General features: G+C 37.9%; 1 protein-coding gene and 1 long non-coding RNA gene across 2 annotated transcripts; one reads left to right on the top strand and one right to left on the bottom strand.

Moving 5' to 3' along the window:
- The first annotated feature begins 7,623 nt into the window (after window positions 1–7,623).
- On the top strand, window positions 7,624–13,950 carry FAM8A1 (family with sequence similarity 8, member A1). Its single transcript, XM_012643274.1, has 5 exons — window positions 7,624–8,444; window positions 9,559–9,679; window positions 11,268–11,391; window positions 11,935–12,074; window positions 13,573–13,950. Exons 1-5 carry the CDS (start codon window positions 7,739–7,741, stop codon window positions 13,715–13,717), a joined length of 1,236 nt encoding a protein of 411 aa, XP_012498728.1. The 5' UTR covers window positions 7,624–7,738; the 3' UTR covers window positions 13,718–13,950.
- Window positions 13,951–20,210: 6,260 nt separating this feature from the next.
- On the bottom strand, window positions 20,211–21,550 carry LOC105809454. The gene is made up of 2 exons (XR_001137442.1): window positions 21,347–21,550; window positions 20,211–21,021 (listed from the first exon to the last, which is right to left on the bottom strand). It is a non-coding gene; the product is annotated as an uncharacterized LOC105809454 (long non-coding RNA).
- Between the last annotated feature and the right edge of the window lie 4,076 nt (window positions 21,551–25,626).

The following is a 25,626-nucleotide window of genomic DNA, read 5'->3' as shown; positions in this document are numbered from 1 at the left end:
AGTGTTTACTTCATTTTTTTTGGTCTGTTTTCGATGTCATCTACTGACTTCCTATATAGAATAGCATTCAGCTAACATGCCTTCCTCCACTTCCTCTATTTCCCATCCTTTATAATTAAATATATCACAATTTTGATTAAAATAATTAAAATAATAGTATTGATATTGTTATGATTCTGTAAATATTATTTAATAATGAGCCAAGTAGTTTATGATTACATTTCCTTTCCTTTCTTGAGTTGTTGTTGTTTTGGTTTTGGTTTTTGCTTTTCCTGGTGTTAATGATTGCCTTTCTTTTTTTAAATGTTTGGTTTTATGTATACCTATCTATTTTTAAAAATTTGTCATCTGGGCCAGGCACGGTGGCTCACGCCTGTAATCCTAGCACTCTGGGAGGCCAAGGTAGGAGGATCACTTGAGGTCAGGAGTTCAAGACCAGCCTGAGCAAGAGTGAGATCCCATCTCTACTAAAAATAGAAAAAATTAGCTGGGCGTCATGGCAAATACCTGCAGTCCCAGCTACTCAGGAGGCTGAGGCAGGAGGATCGCTTGAGCCCAGGAGTTTGAGGTTGTGGTGAGCTGTGATCAAGCCACTGCACTCTAGCTGGGGTGACAGAGCAAGACTCTGTCTCAAAAAAAAAAAAAAATTGTCGAACTATTCTCTAAAATACAAATGTATCACATAATTTATAGAGTTCATGTTTGTTTTTTAGACTTCTTTGCCCACCTCTAGTCTGCTATCTCTGTTGTTTTTATCTGCTGGTAAATTTCAGGATACAGTGATAAACTGGCAAACCAAACTTTTTATTTCTGGAACCCCCAATAGCAACATATAGGTTTTCTCTGGGGCCATCAAGTTTCTCAAAAGAAGAATATTCCAGTATCTGCGTAGGAGGTATTCCAAGAGCAGAGCTTGCAGCATACAGACTTTTTCACTTAATCTGCTTCATTTAAGTACTGTGCCTCATTTCCACTTTCCAAAGTACCTTATACCTCCAAGTTCCGAGTCTCTCCTCCCTAGTAGGACCTTCTATCTTGCAAAAATACATCTACCTTGCAGGTTGTAACTTTATTCCTTTGTTTCATTTCAATGAGGGTTTTAGAAGGGAGATAAATACATGTAGTCAATTCATCGTACTTTTCCAGACTATTTTTCTCAAACTTAGATCCCTTGCAGGATATAACTTTCTTAAAGTCATTTCCTTTTGCATCTCACACTCTGTGCTTCTGAGTTCCGTTTCCTTCCTGCTGAAGTATATCCTTTGGAGTTTAGAGTCAGGGTATGTGAGTAGAAAACTCTCCATTTTTGTCAGTTTCTTTAACTATTTAATGGTTTATTATAAGGTGAACATCCTTGTAATCACTTCTCAAATCAAGAAATAGAACTTTGTCAGCCACACCAGAAGCCTGTCCATTTGCTCCATCCCGATCACAAGTCCTTCCCTCCCCTCAAAGGAATCAGATCCTGACTTTTATAGTAATCACTTTTTTTGCATTTAAGTGTATTCCTAGACCTTATAGTCTTGCTCTTTTCTTTAATTTTATGTCTTTTAAGTCTTCTTTAATCTATAGGCTTTCCCCATTCCTTTCTTTTCTTACAATGTGTCTACTGAAGAACTCAGTTGTTTGACTTATAGGATTCCCTGTGGTCTGGATTTTGCAGATTGTACACTCAGGGTGTATTTCAACATGCCCCTTTGTCCTCTGTTTCTGTAAATTTGCAGTTCGATCCAGAAGTTTGAGCACATGCAGGTTTAATCCCTTTTGTAAAACTACACATTATTATGAATTTATGTTTTTAAACATATTTGGGTTTCAGTCGATTCTAATTATTACCCTTATTGAAACTCAAATTGTCCCATCTATAGCCAGTAGGAGCCTCATCTTGGCTGGGTGCTTTGGACATGACTCTGGAAGTCTTTAATAGTTTCTCTGCTCTTTAGTATGACAAGATATTTCATGCTCATTCCATACATTGCCTGCCCTAGACCTAGAATTATCCATTTCTCCAAGAATCCCTTGTTTCTTTTAGTGGAACTTCGTATTTCAAGACCACGGTCCAGATGATAAGGATGATCATTGCTACTGAAAAGACAAATAAGATAAATAGACTGATTGGCAGATAAAGTTCATACTGATGATGATTATTCATTTACCCCATATTGCACACACATTTTCAAAATAACAATACTAATATTACCACCATCGATATACCAAATGTTTAAAATTTTTCACCTATATTCTCCCCATACTCCCCTATTTTACAGTTATTTTGTATTAACATTTCAGAATATAAGTCCATCTCATATTATATTCTCTTTTTACTGTGTCAGGTGTCAATTTATTGACTCTCAGCTTCAAATCCTTGCTTTCTCAGCAGTAATGGAGCTGAACTCTGTAAATACTTCTCCCATGCCAGCTAGTTTGATGTCAGGATTTGGTAGTAGAGGGCACTGGGGCGACACCAGAGGAGGCAGTGGCTTCTCTTCCTGATACACATGTATGTGCTTATCTCCTTGGGTTCCTGCAGAGTGCATGGTTCTTTGCAGCAGTGCCTAGCGGTCAGCAGCCAGCAGCAACTGCCCATGGACAGCTTCCCCCAGCACACCATTCTCTGGATGGCTTTACAGTGTTATGCTGCTGGCAAAGCATCTCCCTGTGAGTGGCTTCTCTTGACATTTCGCAGTGAATTCTGAGATGCAGCATCTCCCTGTGGATAGCTTCTCTCAGCACTCCAGAGAGAGGATTTCTAACAGGACCCACTGATTTCACACCTCAATGAACTTTTTTGCCCACCAGTGAGCAAAAATCATGGTCTCTCCCACAAGGTCTAGACCTCAGCCCTGGAAGTATCAGAAAGATCTCTTCCTTAGACACCCTATTTCAATCCTAAGAGTAGTGGCTGCTCCCTATTTCTGCTATTCCATATGGTTTACAATTCTCTTTGCCTCTTATTAGCCAAACACCCTTAATTCCAATCCCATCAATAATTCCTTACACTGCTGGATGCAGTGGTACAGCCCTATGGTCCCATCTACTTAGGAGGCTGAGGTGGGAGGACTGCTTGAGCCCAGGAGTTTGACGTCAACCTGGGCAACAGAGCAAGACCCGCCTCTTAAAAAAAATTCCTTATGGTAAATGTTCCCTGTTCAAGTTACTATGTGGTTTCCATTTCTTGGACCCTGACCAATGCAAACCCCCACCCTCATTGAGTCTCAGTTCTGCAAGCAATTAAATATTTAATGTCCACCACCTGTGCTTCTATCATTGCCTATGAGTCATTTTGGTTGATGAGCTTCATTCTCAAGTATATTCCTCGGGAAGAACTCAAGTGAATAACACTTCCTGAATTCTTCCATTTTGATAAGGAATTATGTTTTTATATTTGAAAGTCAGTTTTCCCGGGTATAAAATCTTTGGTTCACATTTTCTTTCTCTGAATATTTTAAATATATTTCACCACTTTCTTCTCCCATGAAGTGTTAATGTTGAAGTCTTACAATAATCCAGTTTTATTTCTCTTATAAATTACTTTATTTTTTGGCCTAAGATCACTTTTTTTTTTTTTAGAGACAGGGTCTCACTCTGTCACCCAGGCTGGAGTGTAGTGGTGTGATCATGGCTCACTGTAACCTTGGAGGCCTTGGCTCAAGCAATCCTCCCACCTCAGCCTCCCGAGTAGCTGCGACTACAGATCCCACGCCTCGCTTAATTTTTTTCTTTTTTTGTAGAGATGAGGTCTCACTATGTTGCCCAGTCTGGTCCTCAGGCCACTTTTTTAAAAATGTAAAGTCTAGTAATTTTACTAGAATACATCTGTTGTTGTTCATTGTCAATGTTTTCAGATACAGTATGCTCTCTCTCTCTCTATATATATATATAATCTCTCTCTCTATATATAATAATTCTATATGGTAATATATAGAACCATATATATGTATACAGTCATGCACTGCATAACGATGTTTTAGTCAACAATGAATGGCATATACAAAGGTGGTTTCATAAGATGATAACAGAGCTGAAAAATTCCTGTTGCCTAATGACATCTTGGAGATCTTGACCCTGTGTATGCCTAGACTAATGTGTGTGTATCTTTGTTTTTAACAAAAAAGCTTAAAAAGTAAAAATAATAAAAAATTTTAAAAATAGAAAAAAGCTTATAGAATAAGAATATTAAAAAAGAAAATATTTTTGTACTGCTTTATAATGTGTTTGTATTTTAAGCCAAGTGTTATTACAGGAGTCAAAAAGTTTTTAAAAATTCATGTGGCAGGGGGAGAAGGGGGATGGGTGAAATCATACCTAACGGGCATAATGCATACTATCTGGGTGATGGGCATACTTGTAACTTTGTCTTAAGCAGTGCAAAAGCAATCGATGTAACCAAAACATTTGTATTCCTGTAATATTCTGAAATAAAATTTTTTTAAAAAATTTAAGTTTAAAAAAATTAAAGTTTATAAAGTAAGTTACAGTAGAAAAAATTTTTTTAATAAATTTAGTATAACCTGTGTACAGTGTTCATAAAATCTACTGTAATGTATAGTAATCTAGGCCTTCACATTCACTTGCCACTCAGTGACTGACTCTCTGAGAGCAACTTTCACTCCTGCAAACTTCACTTATAGTAAATGTCCCATAAGGTGTATCATTTTTTATCTTTTATATTGTATTTTTACCACACCTTTTTTCTATGTTTAGATATGTTTAGATGCACAAATACTTACCATTGTGTTATAATTGCCTACAGTATTCAGTACAGTAACATCCTGTACAGGTTTGTAGCCTAGGTCTACCATATAAGCCCTGTGCGTACTAGGCTGTACCATCTAGGTTTTGTAAGTACAGTGTATGTTGTCCGTGTGACGAAATCGCCTAACGATGAATGCATTCTCAGAATGTATCCTCATTGTTAAGTGACTTTGTGTCACTTAACACTATATACACTATATTGTGTATATATATATATATATATATACACACACACACACACACACATATAAAAAAAATCTGAGGAGATATATATGTAATTCAGAAAAAAAGTTCTTGAATTAAAATGTGTTGTATTTATTCTGTTACCCGACTTAGGTTTCCTTTATCAGGGACTTTTAATCTACTAAAGATAAAAGATCCAAGATCTGTCAGATCTTTTCTGCATATCTTCAATATTTATCATTTCTCTCAAATTATTTCTCTTTCTATATTTCTTTTAGATTTAAAAAAAAAAAATCTCATTTTCGACTTCCAGTTCTCTTCAGGCACTATCTATTGTATTTTCTTACTCTTTTGTTCCTTCTATTTTAGTTCCCTTTTCTGAAATCATTTTTTCTTTTATTTCTAATTCTTTCCCAAGTTCTCTTACTTCATTCTGAGTTTTTCTTTTTCTGACTTATTTTGCTCTTTCATGTCTTATAATAGCAGTCTCCAACATTTTTAGTACCAGGGACTGCTTTCACAGAAGACAGATTTTCCATGGATGGGAGTAAGAGGGGGATGGTTTCGAAATGATTCAAGCTCATTACATTTGCAGCCATTCCCCAGAACTAGCATCACCACCTCAGCTCCACCTCAGATCATCAGGCATTGGATTCTCATAAGGAGTGCACAACCTAGATCCCTCGCATACGCAGTTTATAGTAAGGTTCTCAATCCTATGAAAATCTAGTTGCCACTACTGTTCTGACAGGAGGCAGAGCTCAGGCAGTGATGCAAGCTACGGGGAGTGGCTGCAAATACAGATGAAGCTTCCCCCTTCCTGGCCCACTGCTCACCTCCTGCTGTGCAGCCCAGTTCCTAACAGGCCATAGACTTGTACTGGTCTGCAGCCCAGGGGTTGGGGATCACAGTCTTATAACATTTTATTTATGTCTTTACAGTGACACTGTGCATGTGGGACATAAACAGTGGTATTCAAAGCAAGTCCATGTCTCCAGTAATCACGATATTTCACTCATTTCAAGCCGTTTTCATTTTTTTGTTCCTGTTTCTCCTGTCTCCCCACCCCAACCTGGTATACTTGTTTGTTTGAACATTAAAACTTTCTCATAGTTGATTTTAAAACCAACTTTGTAAGGATAAACCTTTCTAGCTATAGGCCACCATAATCTTTCCCTTATTTTGAATTCTTATATAGATTTTCAAATGTTTCATGAATGCCCTTCCCCACCAGATCATTAGCTTCTTACAGCCAAAAGTTACGGCTTTTATATCTTTCAGAGTAAAATAAAAAACGATTCTGGGCATTGTTGGGACTCAGAAAGCAACAACCCAAAATGAAGGGCTCAGAAGTACAAAGTTTTTCTCTGACCTTCTCCTGCCGGCCCTGTCTCTCCATCCCATTCTCCCCCAAGGCTAGCCATAGAAACTAGAATCCCTCTCCCCCAAGATGGGCCATAGAAAGCTGAACCCCTTTCCCCTAAAGCCAGCCATGAAGCTTAAACATATTACCCTAACTTTCCCCTTGCTTTTCTGTGTAAAACTGGCCATAAATAAATTGTCCGACCTACCTTGTTTGACTGTAGGTAGTCAGAGCCCCATTCCAGAGGGGGTCAGGCCCTACACCCAGGGGAAGGAAGAAGGAAGGAATGTACGCTCAGAGAGGCCAAGAGAATCTAGACAGACAGGGCTTGCTGGGTCACACCCTTTTTGTTCTATCTTATTTCTACATGGCTGTCCATACTTTGTTGAACCTAAGCATAAAAATGGACAATTTGCCCTGTATCTTTGGGTCTTCATTCTGAAAGCTTCTGTGTCACGTAAAACTATGATCAAATAAATTTGTATGCCTTTTCTCCTATTAATCTGCCTCTTGTCAGTGACTTTCAGCAAACCTTCAGAGAGTGAAGGTAAAGTTTTCCCTTGGTCCCAACAGCATCATCATTAATAAATATTTCCACAGTGTTTGGCCCCTGTAGGTCCTCTTTCCACTGCTGTAGACACAAGCTTTCTGCTCCAGCAGAACTGTGCCTTTCTTCACATCCATTGTCTCAATCTTAGGTGTCTTGTCCTTTATTTTCTGTTACGCAAGGCCCGGGTCATATCCCAGGGCTTTGGAGGACTCATGATTCCCCCTTCCTCTGAATTATATATAGCGCCTCACATATTTATATTTTAATATACTTTCCTAAATCCTTAAGTTGATTATAAGCCTCTCGGCAGTAGTGATATGCTAATTTATGTCCCAGTTTAGTCTGACTTTTAATTTCTTATCTTCTGAGTGGACAGATGCGTCCTGTATCACCTTCTCAAGTACAGATGGTTAACTGGAATGAATGCGGGCAGGCACAGCAACAAGCGCTGCACCTGGAGACCAAAACCACGCGCGGTTCCGCAGTGGCAAAGTCTGCGCTGACCCTGGGACTTCTCGGAAATCCTGTCCATCCGCAGTTTCTCCTCGACAACCTAGCTCCAACCCCACGGGACATCTAGAGAGCCCTTAGGCGTTACACTTCATTAAAACCATACAGGGAAGCAGGGACACTCTGGACCCAACAAGCGGCAAGCCAGTGACTCTCCAGCACCTGACCGGACTAGGGCCCGAAACCCCACCGCTCGGCCCTCCCCGCCCGGCTCCGCCCGGCGGCCGGCGTCCCTCCTGGGGGCGGGGTTTCCGCTTCCGGTGGTGGATTGTTGACGCCTGTGGCTGCTGCGGTGGCGACGGTGCCGCTGGGGAGGGGCCACTGGGGAGGGGAGACGGCGCAGTGACAGGTACCGCGGAGGGTGCTGCTGAGGCGACATGGCAGAGGGGCCCGAGGAAGCCCGAGGCCGCCCTCCAGGGCAGGACGACGGCGGAGGGGACCACGAGACCGTCCCTTCCCTGAGAGGCCCTCCCGCCGCCGCCGCCCCGTGCCCCCGGGCTGGGCCCCAGGTTGAACCCCAGGCCCCGGGCCGGCCCCCAGCCCCCGGCCTCGCGACCGCCGCCGAGGAGTCGCAGCCGGCGTGCGAGCTCAGGAAGCGCGGGGAGGCGGCCTCCGGCTCTGGTGCGGAGCTGCAGGAGTCGGCGGGCTGCGAGGCGCTTGAGGCCGCGGCACCGCGGGAGAGGCAGGCGCGGCTGAGCGCTCGCGAGTACTCCCGGCAGGTGCACGAGTGGCTGTGGCAGTCCTACTGCGGCTACCTCACCTGGCACAGCGGCCTAGCCACCTTCCCCGCCTACTGCAGCCCCCATCCGCCCACACCGACCTACCCCTCGGGCGGCGCTGCGGGTCCCCAGGCTGCGGCGCCCCCGCCCCCCCAGCTGGGCTATTACAACCCCTTCTACTTCCTGAGTGCCGGGGCCGCGGGGCCTGGCCCCGGGGCGGCCACGGGCATCACCACTCCTGCTCCAGTCGCTGGCCTGGGACCCCGGGCCCCTCACGTGCAAGGATCAGTCCGCGCCTCTCCAGTGACGAGGGTAGGATCCGCAGCCCCTTCGCGAACCCCGAGCGAGACCGGGCGGCAGGCAGGTGAGAAGCGCGAGGTAGAGGTTGGGCGGAGCGTAAGGGTCTTCAGTGAACTGCCTGCGAGGTAGAGCGGGCACTCTTTTTAAATCTGTAATTGCCACTCTGATTATTGATTCTCCGCGTGCATCAGCTATGGTTTGTCCAGGCCTTAAATTCCTAAAGTGTACGGGGCTATACAGTTTCTTATTCCTTTAGAACTGGCACTCCGAATTGATTCCCTTACTCATGGGACTAGTTATTTCCACATGTAAAGAAATCTTTGCTCTTCTAGCCATCCTCTTACCTTGATCTCCACGCTCTGGAGAGAAAGCTCGAAAGCTAAACTCCCAGATGGCAAATCCACTTTCGGAGAAGCTTGACTGGTAGTCTGGAAATAATCCAGACATTGGCTGCTTAGGGACAGTGGACCTGAAGGGATATAAAAGGAGATTTACGTGAATACAGATGGAATCAGGAAGCTTAGATTGGGCCATGGCTTACAGATCTTGTATATTATCTAATTGTTTACTTCTGTATGGAAACTATAATATTTTTATTTAGTTACATTCTTTGGTTTACTGACTTTTTGTTAGTTAAACTTTTTGTTTAATTTGTTCAGCCACGGATATATGGGACAAAAACTAGCTGATGCCTGAATATAATCCCAGTCAGAATTGATAATTATCGAGTTTATTTTATAGAAAGCAAAGCAAACTAAAAGAAGAGGGGAGAAATACAGGGATTTACTTTATACTAATTGTCTGTACTTAACTTTGATTTTTACTAAACCATTTAATTTTACGTACTCTAGATGTGATCACCTGGATTCTCCTCCTTAGATTTTCTAGTGACATGTATTGGGTACCCTAATCAAATTTATCTGTGAAATCAATTTTTAAACATTAAGGTATTGAAAGCAAGCTTTAAGCAATTCAGTAAATAGTGGAGTAGTGTTGCTGTATTTAATAACATGTACTCTTGGTAGAATCAATATCAATGATTGCTGTAAGATTATAAATTATTTATTATCCAGTTGTACCTTGATTTTCCCCATTCATTACCTGGCTTGTATTGTAAGGCCTATGTGAAATGATTAGTTTTCCTAACCACCCCCCCCGCCTTTTTTTTTTTTTAACAGGCAGAGAGTATGTTATTCCATCCTTGGCCCACAGATTTATGGCAGAGATGGTGGATTTCTTTATTCTCTTCTTTATAAAAGCAACCATTGTCTTAAGTATTATGCACCTCAGTGGAATAAAGTAAGTTAAGGACATTTACAGAAAGGTTTTAATTTCTACTGTTTAGAGATCTTGTTTTGTTAAATTCTGATCATGCCTGCAAATGATTGTATGTATAATCAGTGTGCCACTGTCATGATTTCTTTATAAGAGCTTTGTCAGATTTATTGTTTTGTTGGTTTTAAGAAATAACTACAAAGGAGAAAAAGACTCTTAATAAATTCTATAAGATGTGTGGTATTTTCACCTATCAAAAGCAGATAAAAGGAGCCTCCAAATCTGGTTTGATTTTATTCAACTATTCTCTTAGGCCAGGAACTAATTTTCCTTTTACTACCTTGTAGAGTCCTTAAACACAGAGGCATAAAGAGCTTTTGATAGGTGAGTCATTAATAATCAACTAGATGGCATTTCCAAATGGGATTGCTTATACTATCAGGCAAGTCCCAAGTGAACTGCAAAGTGAGACATTTATTTGAATAATCCTCCTTTCAGATTAATAATAATCCTAATAGGAGTCAGTTATCACTTCCTAAGCACTTCCTATGTGCTAGGCATTGAGCTCACCTCTTTATATGAATTCTTATTTAATTGTTAATACTACTATGAGGTAGAGGTTAATACTTCCATTTTATAGAGTTTGAAATTTGGGTTCATGAGAAGTTAAGCCCAGAACTTAAAAAGTTACAAAGGTAGTAAGTGACAGAGTCGAGATACAAACCCATGTAGTCAAATTTCAGGACTCTTGCCAGGAACCTGAGTGTTACTGTGATTCCTTCCTGTTCCTCCCACCCACCCTCTCTCTCATCATTGCTTCTCCCTAGTCCAGTTCCTGTCATCTTTTGCTTGGATTATAGCAAAAGTCTTCTAAGTGGTAACTCTGTCTTCTTTCTCCTGTTTTATCTCAATCAAGTTTCTGATATAAAGCCAAAGTGATCCATAAATTCTGATTCTGCCCCTCTCCTGCCTTAAAACTCTTCAATGATTTCTCATTGCCAACAGGATAAAGTCTGAATTTCATCATCTGGTTTAACAGATGCCCTTATTTCTTAATTACTGTAACTTCTTGCACTTAATATTTGAGCCACACCAAACTGCTTTCAGCTTCCATCACATAATCTCTTGCTTTAAGGCTTTCTCTTCTGCTGTTCCCTTTCTCTGGAACTTTTTTCCCCTTCTTAGTCTGGCTAACTTTCGTTCATCCTTCAGATCCTAGCTTAAATGTCATTTCTGGGAAGTTTTTACAAGGTTAAATGTATCTGGTATATGTTTCCATAGTATCCTGTGGTTTCCTATCGCAGTTCTCATCCCACTTTATTATTGCTACTTATTTATTCTGTTTTCTTGCTAGGTTAGAATCTCCATGAAAGCAGAAAGCGTGTTGAATTCATTCACCATTCTGTCCCCAGGGCTAGTACAATGCCTGCTTATGATAATACTGCTTATTTGTTGAATACGCTAATGAATGTTTTGTGAAACTAGATGGTTAGGAATCTAAAGATTAGTTTAGAATTTCAATTATAATTTATGATTTACACTAATGAAAAAAAAACAGTGCAAGTGTTCTGATAACTAATTCTTTATAACCACAAACTATTATTTTGTGTAGGGATATATCTAAGTTTGCTATGCATTATATAATAGAAGAAATAGATGAAGACACATCAATGGAAGACTTGCAGAAAATGATGGTTGTGGCTCTTATATACAGATTATTAGTTTGTTTCTACGAGGTAAGCTACTAACTTCAGCAAATATTAATATTTAACAATTTAATTTTAGATTATCAGCCCAAGACAAAAAAGTAGCAGAAATTTGTAATTATTCATGCATTTTTTAAAATGCCTCTTTCAACTTTTCTATTTTTTCCAAATTTTCTTTAATAACATTAAAAAAACAACTTTCGGAAGTGAGACATTTTATAATTTCTTTGTAATATTTTTCAGTCTTGGGAATTCAAATACAGTTCCACTCATAAATAGATTGTGGTCCAAAAATATACTTGTAAGTTGGTTGAGGAACTTGAAATATATTTTTCCATAGAAACAACTTGCTGAAAAGTATAATAGGTCATAGAGAAATATTACAGTAGACGTCTATGGTATTGAACATGTTAAAGACCTATAGAAACACATTAAATGGTTAATATTTGAGTATTCTATGCAGTTCTTTCAACTTAAAATTTTAAAACATGAAATAATATGGTAGGACAACTTATCTTTAAAATTGGTGTAGTTGAGCTAGTAAATTGTTTTAAATTATCCTTCTTTCCTTAGATAATTTGCATTTGGGGAGCCGGTGGAGCTACCCCAGGGAAGTTCCTGCTAGGGCTTCGAGTTGTGACATGTGATACATCAGTACTTATTGCACCGAGTCGGGTTTTAGTGATTCCTTCCTCAAATGTTAGCATTACAACGTAAGTCCTTTTCTTAGCTTAATCTACTATATACTTACGAAAAGTAATATATTTTAAGCATAGTGGTTACTGTAATTCATAAGTGATAGCATTTGATATAGTGTTTTAGAATATTGGTATGTTTTTTCTTAATGGTATGTTATTAGAGAGACTTTCATTTATTAAGTTTACGATGGAAAGTTTTGAGTATTTATTTCAATTGTGTTATATGATTGTAGACCCCTGTTCAGTATACATTTTCAAGATGTTCATTTTATGACATGTAAGTCATAATAATGAGAGGATGATTTGGGTATTAATGCTGTGTCAGTGTTCCATGCCCAGCTTTCTTATCCTCTAGATCTGTGGACATTGGTCAGTTATTAACCTGTCCTGAGCCTCCACTTGGTAATACCTGTCATAATTCCATCCTGAGTAGGTGGTAAGAGTTTTGACAGCTATGCATTCATGCATCCTGCTCTTGCTCTTAAGCAGTAGAGCTTTTATTACTTCCGGTGCTCAGGTGGCGTCTAGCTCCAGGGGAAGGTCCAACTGGTGATAATGGAAGTTGTGGAGGTTGAGTGGGTGGTAATCAGTTGAGCCAAACAAGATACTGGCTGGAAGTGTTGCCACAATGATTCAGAGCTAGATTGTTATATCATGAAATATGAACAAGTGACTCTGAAAGAAGCCTCAATTTTGCTGCAAATTTTGTGGTTATAATCCTAGCTACTTCTTTTAGTAAAAGAGTGGCTCATGTTTATTGAGCACTTCTCATATACCATCACTGTTAATAACACTGCATATCTATTAACTAATTTAATCCTAACAACCTTATAAGATAGATACTGTTATCCACTTTGTGCACATATGGAACACAACTAGTAATTAGAAGGTGGATTTGAATTCAACTGTTCTGGCTTCTTAGTCCACACTGTGAGCCACTGCACTTTTCTGTGGCCTTTCAATGCACTAAAAAGCAGAAATCTAACATTAATAGGATAATTTTCCATTCTGAGCAACGGTTGAAAGCTTTTTAAAGCTTTCCTTAATCACTGGATCCCACAAAGGAGAGAGCTGATAAAAGAACACACAGCAATTTAAAATGTTATTGCTTCATATAAGGTAGAAAATGGGACTACAATAGGCATACTTAGCTTAGAAGATACTAGAAATACATGGAAATAATAAGTGACTGTAGAAAAGTTAAGCAAGGGGAACAGTTTTTCTGTTCTTCTGGCAAAATACTAGAAAATACTGTAAACTCTTAGTTCATATTCTAAGACATGTTTATTAGTGATTTTCATGTTAAAATCCTAAGGTCTTTAATGTTGATGAAATCTTTAAAAATAGTCCAGGTGATTTGAACATGATACTGTGCTACTTGAAAATAAATATCAGAGGTAAAAATTCTCTCAACTACACTTTGAATATGTTTTAAATACATAATTTTAACTTGATGGTAATCTATATGTGGTTGATGTACAACTTACCCGATATTTTTGCTTTAATTTTTTAGGTCCACTATACGAGCTTTGATCAAGAATTTTTCTATTGCTTCTTTTTTCCCTGCTTTCATCACACTGCTGTTTTTTCAGCATAATCGAACAGCCTATGACATTGTAGCAGGAACCATTGTGGTAAAAAGAAATGGGGTCAGATGATGCTCAAAAAAACCCTGAATTCCACACTTTATGGAATAATGACAAGACTAAACTATGTATCAAGGCCATCAGTATCCCTGGGTTATATTAATTGATGATTTAGAAATTAAAGCAGTCACTGTAGTGTGATGCAGCTGACTATTCTGAAAGTATTGATTTTACTTGAATGCCAAAGAACTTTTCCAGAAGAAAAACCTGTTAAATTCAAGTGTTAAAATTTTTAGATCGAAAAGAAGGCAAGTGGTTTTATAATCGACAACGGACAATATATACTTTCTTAAGATCTAAGGCATTAGAGTTTGTTGAAAGCATTTTCAGCTTTGAAATCTCCAAATGAAACTTTAAAAATTTACTTTGGTTTATCCCAAAAGGATGGAAATATGTCCAGTTGTGTTTTGTAAACACCTATGTAATTCATCTTTTAGTTTACACTTCCTAGGGAAATTGTCTTTGTTTTTGGAGGGGAGGGATTGGGTCACAAATTGGATAATTGAGTTATCTCCCATCCCAGGAGGCAGTGAGTTAGCTGCAAGAGAAAGGGATAAGTGAGACAGGCCTAGCAGTTCCTTACCTGAAGTTTTCCAGTCTGTACTGCAGCTCACTGTGGTAATGATGTAACTTTACAACTGCTCTTAATGCTTAAAACATGTATTTGGGGGCAGGTTTTTAATGATGATGAAAAAGTATTAAGTCATATTGCTATATTACCATTGACTCTTTTAAAGAAAAGGTAAGTTAGTGATTGCTTTTAATGGGAGGGGGGAAGTAAATTTTCACTGTAAACTTAACTTATAATTCATGTGCAAGTGTTTTCAGCACCCTAAATCAAACTGTAAATATGTGGAGAAAAATTACTTCCATCACGTTGTTGCATATTTACTGTAAAACAATATTCCCAGTATGTGTGCAGCATGAAGAAAGCATTAGTGCTTTTCAGTGTTCTGAATATAACTTCTATTTATATACAGCATATTCACATACTACTTTTTTATATACTTCGGTAACTGTTGAAACATCAAGGAGTTAAAAAATCTTAATATCTCATGATTAACTCTAAATACTAGTAGCTTGTGAAATATTAGCAATTTTCCCATTATGGACTGTTCTCTCTAAAGAAGGGAAAGTATCATTTCCAGACATTATTCTAGGTTCTTTAAGCTCATTCTGGGCCTATTAGGGATGAAGTTCTGGGGGAAATGTTAAGCAAAGTAATAAGTGGTGTATTACCACCTTTATTCTTCTGTTGAAACAAAATATTCTTCTGTTGAACACTCTGGGTTTTATGTGTGTGTATGTTTATGTCAGATGTCCCAGTTACATGTGTTGAGATATACCTGCACTATTTATAGTTTCAGTTTTATTGGGTTCTTAGGTATTTTCTCCATCTCTGATATTATTTTCAGAACAAACACTAAACTCTATTGCACAGTTCAAAATTAGATTGCTTAAGGGATCAGTCTAGGCATTGTTCTTGATCTTAAATTTAATAGAAAACGCAAGACACCTGTTATCACTGTATCAATTTTTAAAGTGGGTTTTTCTTTGACATTTAAAACTGTGAAAATAGATAATCACATTTAATGTTTACAGAAACTTTTAACAATGTTCTTATTAATACTTTTTAAATTATAAAATTTCATAAACCATGTTTTTCAAAATAATTTTATATCAAATCCAACTTCACAGAAACCCTATTAAGTATTTCAGTGTACTAAACAGATCATTCACTTGTTCGTGCTGGGAAGATTTAGTATTATGGCCCTTCATAGTTTTTAAGAAAAATCTTTCATTTTTTAAATTAGACTAGAAATTAGGAAGTGTTACATAAAGTTAGCACTTTAGTAGTATATGGACACTAACATTGGAGTACACTACTTTTGCCACTGGTTGGGGAATTCAAGTTGAAATGTCCTTCAGTCATGTAGTTCTGGAATACATCTTTGGTTTATAATTTCTGGTCAGATAATTGAATGGTTTGCCAACTAAGCTACATTCATGTATACAGTAAAACAAAAGCAAACAAGTGGTCCACTTTAGTTTGTTATACTTAAAATATTACACATTTGCTACACATGAATAATTCAGATTAATATATATGTAGGTTCATTCAGAGCCAACCATGGATTCAAGTTACATAGTCCTATAAGATACATAAAAGTATTACTTTGTCTTTACAGCAAAACCCAAGTGTTTCTATTTATGAATTCAGTTTGGAAAAGAGATTTTGATTCCCAGAGTTGCAAAAAAAAATGACAGAACAATGGGGAAAGAGGGAACCAGGCCTTAGTACCACATATTTTTCTCTTGGGGTTGTTGGGTGGAGTCTCCTTTTCAGAACTTTTTTCTATTTAGCATATTTCACTTATACTGATTTTCTGTGTCTTAAGTATAATTTTCATGCTGAAGCTCTACCTGAAAAGGCAAAAGAAAACTTTCAGCTTTCAAAGCCTTCAACTTTCTTTTAGTGCAAACATGATTCATCACTGTAACAAGATATGTAATAAGGGAACAAAAATTAGGATTCAGGGGGAGTAAGAATACTATTTCAATGAGCATGCCCTAAATTAAACTACAGCCCTGGCAGTTAATTTAGGCATCCAGAAAATCTCAGTACCCGTCACCTACGTGTCCGGAATGGCTGGTGCACCTTTAGAAAAGTCTGGCGTACTGACTAATGTTCAGACTGGAGCCAGAAGCTAGGTCCTAGGTAGGTAAGTGTGAATGATGGCAAACCCTGTTTTTAAACTACTTTTTGATTATAGAAATAAAACCAACACTTTTGGATGGTAAGCCTTCACTTGTCAGTATTACAAAAAGTATTGCCCAACTGCTACTTCTCTACCAATGGTTCAGTAGTTACTTGTTTCTCTCTAAACATTTACCTCCCGGTTTCATCCAGGTATTCAGGATTGAAAAAAAAGCACTATGGTTGAGGGCTGCTTTTTCCAAATTACCAAATGAGTTAGTGTTTTTTATTGTTTCAAGTGATAGTAAAAAGAAAGGATTTGTTCCATTCAATGATTTGTGTGTTTATAAATATTTCCAGCAAAGGGAAGGTAGAAAGGAGTTGAAAATTATACCATTTGTGAATAAAGGGATTTTTGAGGTGGATAACGATATTAATGTTTTCATTGCACACTTGTCCCTATTTAAACAGGCTGTTTCTTTGAAGAATATGCTCACAAAACAGTATTTCTAAAGATCCGCAAGGAGCACCATTTCAATTGCCTGCCATTCTCCCCACCCCCAATACCAAAGGCCAAAGTCTTTCTAACATGTGCTTGCCTGGGTAAAGTTCATTTCAAACTGTGTGTATATATTTTCTTCCGGTTCATTACAGGAGGGTTTGACCTGCAAACGGTATCTGATGGCCCATGTATAAATAAAATTCGGCATTCTATTTTTAATAATTTGTATGCCACCAATTTGTATTCTTTGTCTCAATAAATACTTAGTCACCTATGCATCTGTGTTTTATCTATTTAAGAAGGTTCACTCTGGAATCTCCTGCTGAGACCCTGCTTCCAAATACAGCTTTTCCAGTGGCTACAGCAGTAAGCAGGAATACTTTCAGAAAGAAGTTTATGACAAATCATCCACTTTTAGGGATATATTTATTTTATATTTATATTCATTTATTAAGTACACTCAAAAATTACCTGTGCATGAACTAACCTTAATTGTAAACTAAGCCAATCCTTGAAGTATTGTTAAGCATCACGACCACCACGCAAGATGTTACGTCTCAGCTAGTATATGAGCTGGGCAATTTAAACCCACTTCTACCTTTGAAAGCCTTTCCTATTCTAACCTTTCTGAGCAAGTCCAGAGGGGAAGGGCAAGACACAAAACAAGTTCCACAAGAAGAGCAAAGATAAAGGATAAACTTGAGTGTAACTAAAATACAGCCCAGTCTGAGCCCTGTAGACGGTGTGCTTGCTGTTAATGAGCCTAGTCACACATTTTAGAACTGAAGTGGACTTTTTCAGGAAGTTTATGAAAGTTACCCATATTGCAGGGAAATGACAGTTCTCATTGACATGGTCATACAGCTGGTGTGTGTAGCTAGACCTAATACCCCTATTTTCTCAATTTTACTGTATCAAATTTGTCTGTTTCCATTAAACACACAGACTAACCTTTATAAAATTTCCATTGAATTTCAAACTTTAAACAGGCCCAGAAAATGACATGCTAGTAAAATTAAAGCAAACACAAGTTCTTCCCTGGCTAAACAAGGAAGTCTATGGCCTGGTTACAAATTGTTAAAATTAATTCAACAATTTCAAATAATAAAATGCTAATTACATAAATAAACAATTTAGAATTCACAACATAGTAATAAGCAGCTTAAAGACATTTTTCAGCTGAATTGTACTTTGTCTTAATGCCTGGAATTGTAATTACTCAAAACCAACTAGCACTTTGCTTAAAAGTGATATCCCTGGACTTCAGTGCATCAGAAATCTTTTAGGTGCTTATTTAATGGTGCAGATTTGTGGACCCTATCCAGACCCAGTGTGTGAATCTCTGGCAATGATGTCCTGGACCATATATTTGACAAATCTCACAAGTAATGCTGACAATACATTCAGTAAGGACCACTGGTCTGTTGGTCAATCAACCAAATTATGAAAACATACCTGATTATTCAATTAAACATTCTGCATCACTTTCCCTCCTTCAAAGAGTCTTTTCCATTAAAAACAATCCTTACTGGCCCACCATGAGAAGTGGACTTTTATTATCTTCTTTCCAACTCTGTTTCCCTTTCTTGCACAAACAGCCCTCAAATTTCACTTGTGTGTGAAGCATAGTTACATGCCGTTAAAAAGGAGCAGTTACAGTCCTGAGGAGTGGATCAGCAGTGAGTCTACGGCCTGAATCAGTGCAATAAGGAGATACCCTCTGCTGAGCCTGAGGAAGGACAGGTTTAAGGTTGATATCCCAAGAAAGTAGTCAGATTGAAAAAAATCCCAAATTCTAAATGTAGTCCTATAGACTTCTCAGTTTTGGGGACAAAAAGATTCCATTTTTAACAGAAGCCAGCTTAAGTATGGTTTTCAGTAACTTGTTTTTTAAAAAGAGTACTAAATAAAAGTAAATATTTCTAGCACATTTTTAGAGAAAAGTAGAGAAAGTAGAAAAGTTCCCAACCACATGCACCAAGAATGGCTAAGAACTAACCTGGAAGGTAGTTAGGCCTTCACTTCTCAGCAGTGAGACACAGATACCCAGTTACTGCTTCCAGCTTCACCACCACAATTTGCCTCCCAAACAGGTAAGTGTGAAATGTGTATTATTAATAAAATAACTACTGTAAATATAAATTTCTACCCCTAACCATTTGATGATGGCCTAAGATAGCTCAGGTAAAAAAAAAAAAAAAAATTATCTATCTATCTATATATATATCTTTTTATTGGAAGCACAAAAAAGCTCCTAAACATTTTAAAGTTTTGAATTTAAACTTAAAACCAACCAGAAGTTAAGCAAATTAAAAGTGAGCATGAAATACTTGTGCATTCAAACTGAAAAATAATCAAATGCTGCTCTAAGAGTTTTTTAATGAACCACAGGAAAAATCTAAAGAAAAAAAAAAAATAATGCAGTAAAACAATTCAAAAGAAATCACAGCTGACCCTTGAACACCAGAGATTTGAACTGCACGGGCAACCCACTTACACGCAGATTTTTTCCAACCAAATGTGGATCGAAGACAGTATTCACAGAATACAAAACCTGCATATAAGGAGGGCTGACACTTCGCATACTCAAGTTCTACACAGATTCTGGTATTGGGGGATGTGGGGATGTCCTGGGAACAATCCCTGGTGTATACACCAAGAGACAACTGTACACTAAAGGGCCACTGCAGTTTTTGTGAACTGCTTTAGGCACGTGTCTCCAAGAACTTGGTCAATGAACACTGTTCCAGTCGTCTACACCAAGGAAGATACAAGTACAAAGAGAAATCGCTGTGTGTTTATTTTCAACTTTTAAAAAAGGTACGTAAATATATGTGCAAATTAGACATGAAATCACTTAAATTTATTCTTTGGAATTTATCTTCTAATTGTCCACTGTTAACCTTTATTTTAAAAAGTCACCTCCCATTAATACTGTGTACCTTCATAATGAACTAAAACTAGAACAAAAAGTATGTCATAATTTTTTATTGATGGCATTTATCCCATGGTTTAACATGTTAATTATACTGTAATAAACATGGCTTTAATATTAAACTTTTCCTTATTATCCAAAGTCACCACAGTCCATTTCAGTAAATATAAAAATATATGCTTAATACTTTGTACAATACTGGTTTTTGGTCCAAACAAAACTGGATCAGAAAAGCCAATAAATTCAACTTTAAGAATCCCCAATTTTTTTTTTAAAGATTTCTAAATGGATTTAGGCAACTTTGAATAATGGGATTTACATAATAAAATCTGAGACAAGACTAAACAACAAAAAAATTTCTAACATAAAATTCAAATTTCAAGTTCACAGATTTATGTTATGCCAAAAAAGTACAGAAACAAAATTGTATTTACACAAGTTTCATAATAAAATAATGAAAAAGGCAAGACAGGTGATAGAAGAATGAAAATATAGAAATAGCATATAATTATTAAATGGAAACCGAACTAGATCTAACAAGTCCTTAGCAGGGACCATTCTTTAATCAGGCTTCCTCTATCAGAAAATTTTAGTGCACAATACACCCAACTCACTCATTTCACACATACACCAGCACAAACTCGGCATAGAAATCAGTCAACATCCTCTAATCTATACAGAATTCTAATCTATACAGAATTCCTCAGATATAATTACAATTTCAATGCATTCCACAAATGCTTATCAACGCATATAGTGGTGCAGACAAAGAAGTTCTATACAAAGCCATTTGCCGTGCAGGCTCCATTCCTGGGTACAGCCAGACTATGTCAAATCAGTGAATAATCTGCTGGATGATAAAATATTTTTGCTGAACAATCAGTCACCAGTCTAGCTATTATTTTTTAAAAAGAGGGTGGGTGAGGTGGGGACGGGGCTTCCATAAAGAAAGAGAAAGGAGGAAAATTCCAAAAACTAAAGAAGTCCTTAGGCAGATCTGACTTCAGAAAACCCCATCACAAAGCACAATCCAGTATCTGAAAGCAGGGCACCAGCTGTTGTTAAAATTCTTGTGTATAACACACCAATGTGACCTTTATTTCCTGCGTCTAACAGCAGTCTTAATCTTGCGACCAGAAACTGAAGTTCCAGAAGAAGAGAACATATTTTTCCCATTTGACCTGTGAAAATAAAGACTTTATAATCTAACACAATGCCCAGAGCAAAATTTCAGAATCAAAACGTTTAATGTGACCAGTAACAAGGCAAGGAAAAAAAAGACACTGTTAAACACATTTGATGCTACACCTAGCACACATACCATACTGCTATTTTTCTCAGGCTATAATATCATCCACCAAATTGTAATGTGGTAAATTGATGTTGGAAAACGTATTTAATTTTATCAAAACTATATTGCATCTTGGTGACTTTTAAAAACAAAACACACACATGCACGCACTCTTACCAATGTAAATTCTGCATTGCAACAAAAAGTTCTCTTACCCCAATGTAAATGCTGCTGGAGACTGGTTAAAAGGAAAGCCCCCTGAGCCTGAAGGCTGGGCTGAGGCTGCAGATGTGCTAGGATTTGCACCAAATGTGAACACTCCTGATGGATTATTGTTTGTGAAGTTGAAATTTGTAGTGCTGCTGCCAAATTGGAAAACCGAACCTACAATAGTTAAAGCAAAAGTACTTCGTTAGGGCAAAATGATAGTTTTTTAGTAATGACGCTGACCTCTACATATAAAAACATGTAAATGGTTAAGATCCCTTATGGTCTCTTAATCTAAAGAAAAACAAAAATATTTTCTCCACTGACACACAGTAGTACATACTTGGCACCTCCAACAAATCACACAACTCACTCAGGACCAAGGAAAAAAGGGTAGAGTAGATTTTTTGTTAAAGATAGTAGAATCAACATATTAAGCTCTATCGTCTTTGAAAAGCGCATTAAAACAACAGTAAGGGGATTTTCACAAAGATGGGGAGAGAGGAGACAACAACAAAGTTTAGAAGCCGGAAGGCTGACTGGAGCTGATACTACACTAGCAGCAGGGAAAGTACAGAAGCAATTCCGTTTACACTAAACATACCCAAAAGATTTAGGTTCCAGGTACCTCTGGAAGTGAAAATGAAGGTGGGACTAAAAAAAAAAAAAAAGAAAAAAGAAAAAGAAAAAGAAAAAAAAGGGAAAGATGGTAGAATATCTGTATAAGAAGTAGATACCAAGACCTATCCCTCCCCAACACCAAACAAGATGGTAATTCTCTTTCATCCCAGCAGAACAATAATTTATTCTTTGGAGAAGTCTCTGGACTGGGGCACAAAATGCATAGTGTTCTTGCCCCTTAGGGCAAGAACATCATATTGAAAATAGGAATTAAGAGTAGGTTGATATCATCAATACAGAGAACTCTAGCCATCCTCCCTAACTTGGCTCACAGAACACTGGTAAGCAGAAGTTCTCTGATATACCAAGCAGGAGATTGGAAGCATCTTCTCTGGGGAATCTGACAGACTAAGAAGGAAGACCTAATGATACTAACCATCCTAATTTTCCCAAGTAAAATAAAGCTAGATAAACCTGTAATGAAATTCGACATCTGTAAGCCTATCAAGGTACAAAGGATTCAAGTGGTATTTAGGTATCCTACACTCATAAAACTATGACTAGATACCAAGGAGTACCAGACATTTGAAGATAGTATTTAGTAAGAAACACCATCTTGTCTGGCAGCTACCTGTGACATAGCTTCTGTTCCTAAGTTCCTATTAAATATTTCCTTCTAAGAGACAAATGAAGAAACACCGAGACCAAAATAACAATAGAGAAAAACAACTTGGAGAACACCGACTAAGAAGGAAACAAAACTTAAAAAAAAAAAAAGAAACAAAAACCTCACCATTAACGTCCTTAAGAGACCAATAAACACTACATTCATGAAAACAAAACCAGAGGAATATAAAAATGAAACATCCAGAAAACAAAAAGGAACACCTGGAAATTAAAGTCATATGGAAGTAAAATTTCAATAGAAGCAGTAGTATTAATAAAAAGACAGAGAAATCTATTCAGAAAGTACAAAAGGTAGAAAAAATGAGAGAATAGAAGCTAAAAAAAAAAAAACAAAAAAAAACTCAAAAAGAATGAATGAATGAATGATTGAGGGGCGAAATCTTCAAAGAAATAATTAAAGAAAATTCCCAAGAATTGAAGTTCACAAAAGAGCATGCTGCATTCTCTACACAATCAATGGATAAAAATGGACCCACAGGGGCTGGGCGCCTATAATCCTAGCACTCTGGGAGCCCACGGTGGGATGATTGCTTGAGCTCAGGAGTTCAAGATCAGCCTGAGCAAGAGTGAGACGCCCTTCTCTACTAAAAATAGAAAAAATTAGCCAGGTGTGGTGGTACATGCCTTTAGTCACAGCTATTTGGGGAGGCTGAGGCAAGAGGATTGCTTGAGCCCAGGAGTCTTGAGGTTGCTATGAGCTAGGCTGATGCCACGGCAGCAGTCTAGCCTGGGCAACAGAGAAAGACTCTGTATCAAAAAAAGAAAAAAGGACCCACACTAAGGCATGTCCTGGATGTGTCAGAGCAATGGAGTTAAAAAAAAGATTCTAACTAGATTTTAGAAAGGAGAAATAGGTCAAAAAGCAAAGATCAAGACAGACTTCACAAGCAATCCTAGAAACCAGAAAGTCTACAATGGAGAATTGTCTTCAAAATTATGAAAATTATTTCTAATCTCAATCTATATTCAACCAAAATCTTACCAAACATAAGGACAGAATAAAGATCCCTCCAGAAATGCATGGCCTCAAATTTTTCTTCCCCAAACCCTCAGGAAATCACTGAAGATGTGCTCTATCAAAAACAAGGGCGTGACAAAGACATGACACCCAGGAAACAGAAGTTCCTATAAGAAGCTAAAAGGAGTCTCCAAGATAATGGTAAAAAGAGAGCCCCCAAGAGCACAGTTAGTTAAACAGTAGGCCTAGAAAGCCTGGTGGGAGGAACAGCTGAAAAGATCCCATGAGAAAAGTTCTTCAAATGCTCATTTCAGTAGCACATATACCAAAATCCAAATGATATGGAGAAGATTAGCATGCCCCTGCATGAGGATGACATGCAAATTTGTGAAGCATTCTAAACTATAAAATACTGATGAAAGAAACCGAGGAGGACACAAACAAATGGAAAGAAATCCCACGCTCATGGATCAGAAGAGTCAATATTATAAAAATGCCCATACTACCCAAAGGCAACTGTAGGGGCCAGGGAGGAAACTAACCCTTTGCCCTGTGAAGGTTCACTGAAAAATCAACTCACAAAAGGCAGATTAATTGAAGAAAAGGCATACAAATTTATGAAATGTATATACACAGGAGCCTTTGGAATGAAGACCCAGTCTCCCAATGGAGTGCAAAAGCTTATATATCATTTTGAGGTTACAGAGAGAATGCTGGCTCAGAGAGCATGGCCAAAAACAGGTTATGGTAGTAAATCAGGTTTTAGTGGTAAGACAGGTTATGGGTGGGAGAGAAAACTTGGCTAGCAAAAGTCACCTTGTTATACATGTGAAACCTCAGGGCTTCAACTGGGAGCTGAGGCAGCCACCCTCAGAGAGAAGAGATGATACATGTTTCTTTTCAGACTTTTAAAGATGTCAGACTCTCAGTTAATCTTTCCCAGATGTGGACAAGGGAAGGCCTGGCTGCATCAGTGCAGATTCTCTACAGATGCAAATATCCCCCACAAAAGGCAGCTTTGCAGGCCCACTTCTGTTTGCTAGCCTTTTGGCAGCCATCTCAAAATATGTCAAAGAAATATATTCTGGGGTAAAAACACTTTGATTTCCTTCACAATCTACATACTCAATGCAATCCCTGTCAAAATATCAATGACGTTTGTCACAGAAACAGAAGAAACAATGCTAAAATTCATTGACGCCACAAAAGAGCCCAAACAGCCAAAGCAATCCTGAGCAAAAAGAACAAAGCTGAAGGCATCACATTATCTGACATGGAAATACACTTTGCTATAGTAACAAAATCAGCATGGCGCTGGCATAAAAACAGACACACAGACCAATAGAACAAAATAAAGAACCCAGAAATAAATCTACCTATTTACAACCAATTGATTTTCAACAAAGTGCCAAGAACATACATTGGGGAAAGGACATCTTCAATAAATGGTGCTGGGGAAACTGGATATTCACATGCAGAAGAATGAAACGACCCGTACATCTCACCATATATAAAAAGCAACTCAAAATGGATTAAAGACTTAAACATGAGACATGAGACTATGAAACTAGAAGAAAATATAGGAGAAACGCACCAGGACACTTAGACACTGGTCTAAGGGCAAAGATTTTGTGGCTAAGACCTCAAAAACACAGGTAACAAAAACAAAAATAGACAAGTGGGACTATGTTAAACTAAAAAGCTTCTGTACGGCAATGGAAACAACTGATGTACTGAAGAACCTCTGCTGAGTAAGAGAAAATATTTGCAAACTATTCATCCAACAAAGGACTAATATCCAGAATATACAAGGAACTCAAACAACTCAACAGCAAAAACAAGACCAAAAAACCATCACCCAAATAATCCCATTAAAAAGTGGGCAACGGAACTAAAAAGACACTTCTCAAAAAAAGACACACAAATGGCCAATAAACATATGAGAAAATGCTCAATGCACTAATCGTCAGGGAAACACAAATCAAAACCATAATGAGATATCGTCTCACTCCAGTTAGAATG

The sequence above is a fragment of the Propithecus coquereli genome, unplaced genomic scaffold (assembly GCF_000956105.1).
Source record: "Propithecus coquereli isolate 6110/MARCELLA unplaced genomic scaffold, Pcoq_1.0 Scaffold194, whole genome shotgun sequence".
Classification (NCBI taxonomy): Eukaryota; Metazoa; Chordata; class Mammalia; order Primates; family Indriidae; genus Propithecus; species Propithecus coquereli.
This window is presented reverse-complemented; position numbering and strand designations above follow the sequence as displayed.